Below are 4,819 nucleotides of genomic sequence, written 5' to 3'. Positions count from 1 at the left end.
AAACCTTTTGCACAATGAAGGAAACCATTAATTAAAAAGGCAACCTACTGAATGGGAGGAGATATTTGCAAATGATATTTCCAATAAAGGGTTAGTATACAAAATGTATAAATAACTTATACAAATCAACACCAACAATAATCATCAACATCATCATCTGGTTAAAAAATGGACAGAAGTCATGAATATGCATTTTTCCAGAAAGACATACAGATGCCCAAAAGACACATGAAAAGAGACCCAACATCACTAATCATCAGGAAAATGAAAATGAAAGCCACAATGAGGAGTGCCTGGGTGGCTCAGTTAGTTAAGCATTGTACTCTTGATTTTGGGTCAGGTCATGATCTCATGATCAGAGGATCAAGCCCCTTATTGGGCTTCACACTGAGCATGGAGCTTGCTTAAGATTCTCTCTCTCTCTCTCTCTCTCTCTCTCTCTCTCCCTCCCTCTGCTTCCCTTTCTCTCTTTCTTTCTCTCTCTCTCTCAAAATAAATAAACATTAAAAAAAGAAAGAAAATCACAATGAAATATAACCTCACACCTGTCATAATGCCTAAATCAGAAACACAATAAACAAGTGTTGGTGAGAATGTGGAGAAAAAGGAACACTCATGCACTATTGGAGGGAATGAAAATTGGCACAGTCACTGTGGAAAACAGTATGGAAATTGTGCAAAAAATTAAAAATAGAATAACCATGTGATCCAGCAATACCACTGTTGGATATTTGCCCAAAGAAAACAAAAATGCTAATTTGAAAAAAATATATGTATTTCTATGTTTGTTGCAGCACCATTTACAATAGCCACAATATAGAATCAGTTCAAGTTTCCGCTGATAGGTGAATGGAGAAAGATGTGGTGTGTGTGCGTGTGTGTGTGTGTGTGTGTGTGCGGTGGAATACTACACAGTCATACACAATAAGATTTGCCATTTACAATGGCATGGATGAACCTTGAGGGTACAATGCTAAGTGAAATATATCAGTCAGAGAAAAACAAATACTATGTGATTTTGTACATATATAGAATTTAAGAAACAAAGGAAATGAAGAAGCAGAAAAAAAAGAGACAAACAAACAACAACAACAAAAACATGGACTCTTAAATATAGTAAACAAATTGATGGTTGCCAGAGGGATAATGGGTGGGATGATGTGAGAATTAGATAAAAAGGATTAAGAGTACACTTATCCTGATGTAATCTATAGAATTGCTGAATACTGTATACCCAAAATAATGTAATGCATTATGTTAATCATACTTCAATTAAAAAAAACACAAAGGGATAGAATCCAGGTAGAGCTTATCATTCTAATTATGCCTCTGCTTCTGAACAGTTAAAAGTGATAATTTATTCCCTGACTTCCTATTCTTTACTTGAAATTATTATCACATTTGGACATACAGGATTCTACCACAAAATTCTTCCTCATCTCACTGAATTCATATATCTATTTTGATGCATGTTTGAACCCACAGCATTTTTGCAAGCTATAGACCATACAACCAATTTTTGCTACAATTCAGTGAAATAGTGTTTACAAAAAATTCAGTGAAATAGTGTATTTACCAAAAATTTCCAAGAATCAAGATGCAAAAGTTACTCCTTTCCAGAAAAGAAATGTTTTAAGCAAAGGCCATTTAAAGTGAATTCTTGGAGGGGAGTGGGGACATGGCAATCAGTGTTATAGCATAAACAACAAAAAGAAGTTGATTAAACTTTCATCTGGAAAATATATCTCCAAATTATGAAAATATGCTTTTACATATAAAAATGTAGAGTTATGCTAACAATAAGTATTTTTACTTATATGTATTTTCAAGGCCTAGAATATTCCACAGTTGTGCTTTTTCTTATGAATCAGACTTTATTGTTAGTTTAACTGGTTTATTAGTCCAACTACAAAATAATAGAACCATGCTCTTTTTTTCTATTTTATCTCCGACCAGAATGTGTGGTTTTTGTCCTATTTGTCCTTTGATTATGCCCCTCTGCACATCTCTATCACATTCTAAGAAGACAGAGTATAGGAGGAAATAAAAATTTTGCCTCATGACAGTTTGCCTAAAGTTCTTGCATCTCAGCCACAGCTTTGCAAAAACAGTAAGCCACAGGTACATCTAGAGATACAAGAAGACTTAAAGACTAAGTGTGTTATTTACAAATGAAGGAAAAAAATTACTAGTTTAAAACATTTCTCAAGTATTTTTATATTTTTCTTAATGTATTTTGGAGAAAAGACATAGAAGAATAGATTGACTAAAGTATTTATGTTGCTACTGAGTAATGGCAAAGTAGGGACTAGACATACATATTCCATAGTATATTTTAGAATGTTGTATAAATAATTAACCAAAAGAAAATGGGAGAAAATGACCCAAGTAGGCTTTTATTAAAATTTTTATGTGTTTTGTTTTTACCACAGAAAAGAGATGTTCATCACAGTAATGCTTTAAAAAAACATTTTTATAATCATATGAAATTTAGTCCCAGAATCTTCCCTAGAACTTTCTTTAGTGCCCACTTAACCTCTTTATTTCGCAAAGTATAGATAACAGGGTTGAGCATGGGTGTCACCACGGTGTAAAACAGGGAAACAAACTTTCCCTGCTCCTTGGATCTGCTATTGGCAGGCTGAAGATACATGAATATTATGGTTCCATAGAAGATTATGACAACGATCATGTGGGAGGAGCAGGTCCCAAAAGCTTTCTTTCTTCCAGAAGCTGACTTAATCCTCAAAACTGCTTGGGCAATGTAGCCATAGGAAATCAGGATGAAGAAGATAGGAACTATAAGGAAGATAATGCTAGCTACAAAAAGTTCAGCCTCATTAAAAGTGGTGTCCACACAAGCCAACTTGATAAGCACAGGGACCTCACAGATGAAATGATCCACTTGATAATGCCCACATAAGGGTAGTTGAAGGGTGAGAGTGGACTGTACTAGAGTAGTGACCACCCCACTGAGCCATGACAAAGATGCCAGGGCCATGCAGAGACGTGGATGCATTAAGACAGTATAGTGGAGGGGACGGCAGATGGCAATGTAGCGATCATAGGACATCACAGCTAGGAGGACACACTCTGTAGATCCCAGAGCAAGAGAGACATACAACTGAACCACACAGCCACCATAGGTGATGTTTTTCATAGGATCCCACAAGTTTACCAGGAGCTGAGGAATAACACTGCTGGTAAAGCAGAGATCCAAAAAGGAGAGTTGAGAAAGGAAAAAATACATCGGTGTATGAAGCTTGGATTCCAGATGAGATACCAGAATGATGGTGGTATTTCCAAAAATGGTTAGTAAATACAAGATCAAAATGATCACAAATAGAACCTTCTGTAACTGAGGGTAATCAGAAAACCCCAACAGGATAAAACCTGTTATGTTGCTCTCATTGGTACTCCTCATCATCCCCATGTGCAAAGTATGTTCCCAGCTGAGAAAAACGACATATTACATAAGGTCAAATGAGACAATGTCACCTCTCCCAAAAGTATTCTATGTTCTTACAACTTATACCTTCACATATAGTGACTTAGATCTATTTGCTTATTGTGTGCATTCTAACTAAATGCAATGCATATCCTCTTAACATCTTAGCTGTCCTCTGATGCTCTCCAAAATAGAGAAGAGCAGACATATTTAAAAATATCATCATCAAGCTATGATAATTAGAACATATGGTATTGGCATAAAAATAGATATATAAATCAGTGGAGCAAAAAAAACGGGCCCAGAGATAAACCTATTTATATATAACCAATAGATCTTCAATAAAAGTGCCAAGAATACATCATGAGGAAAATATAGTTTTTTCAATAAATGGTGCTGGAAAAGCTAAATAAAGACATGCAAAATATTGAAATTGGTCCTCTAGCTTACACTATATGCACCATCAATCAACTCAAAATGTATTAAAAACTTAAATGTAGGACTTCAATCTAAACTCCTAAAAGAAACATAAAGGAGAAGCTTCATGACATTGGTCTCGGCAATGATTTTAGAAATATGGCACTGAAACCATAGGCAACAAGCGCAAAAATCTAGGAAATGGGAGAAAATATTTGCAAAAAAAAAAAAATCCAAAAAAGAGTTAATATCCAAAATATATAAGAATCTCAGATGAATAAATAGCAAAAATAAATAAATAAATAAATAAATAAATAAATAATAAATAATTACCTGATTCAAAAGTAGACAAAGGTATTAAATACACATTTCTCCGACATACAAATGTTTAATAGACATAGGAAAAATGATCAGTATCACTAATAATCAAGGTAATGCAAATATGGCACAAATGAAATATCACCTCACACCTGTAAAGATGGATGTTATCAAAAACCAAGACACAGTTAGGGTGCCTGGGTGGCTCAGGTGGTTAAGCATCTGATTCTTAATTTCAATTCAGGTCATGATCTTGTGGTTTATGATTTCAAACTTCATGTCAGGCTCTGTGCCAACAGCAAGGAGCCTGCTTTGGATTCTCTGTCTCCCTCTCTCTGTCCCTCCTCTGCTTGTGTTTGCTCACTCTCTCTCTCTTTCAAAATAAATAAATAGGGATGCCTGAGTGTCTTAGTTGGTTAAGCATTTGACTTGGGCTCAGATCATGATCTCATGGTTCATGAGATCAAGCCCCAAGTCAGGCTCTGTGCTGACAGTTCAGAGCCTGGAGCCTCCTTCGGATTCTGTTTCTCCCTGTCTCTCTGCTCCTCTCCTGCTCAGGCTCTATATCTCAAAAGTAAATAAATGTTAAAAAAAATTTAAATAATAATAAATAAATATTTTAAAAAGATAGCAAAT

The 4,819-nt window shown here is 35.1% G+C and overlaps 1 protein-coding gene across 1 annotated transcript; it reads right to left on the bottom strand.

Annotated features, from left to right (window-relative positions):
• Nucleotides 1–2,479: 2,479 nt before the first annotated feature.
• Nucleotides 2,480–3,433, bottom strand: LOC112856897 (olfactory receptor 2G2-like). The gene has a single exon (XM_025920198.1). It carries the CDS (start codon nucleotides 3,431–3,433, stop codon nucleotides 2,480–2,482), a length of 954 nt encoding a protein of 317 aa, XP_025775983.1.
• Between the last annotated feature and the right edge of the window lie 1,386 nt (nucleotides 3,434–4,819).

This window comes from Puma concolor, chromosome A1 (assembly GCF_028749965.1).
Source record: "Puma concolor isolate L17-30 chromosome A1, mPumCon1.1.hap2, whole genome shotgun sequence".
NCBI classification, from domain to species: Eukaryota; Metazoa; Chordata; class Mammalia; order Carnivora; family Felidae; genus Puma; species Puma concolor.
This window is presented reverse-complemented; position numbering and strand designations above follow the sequence as displayed.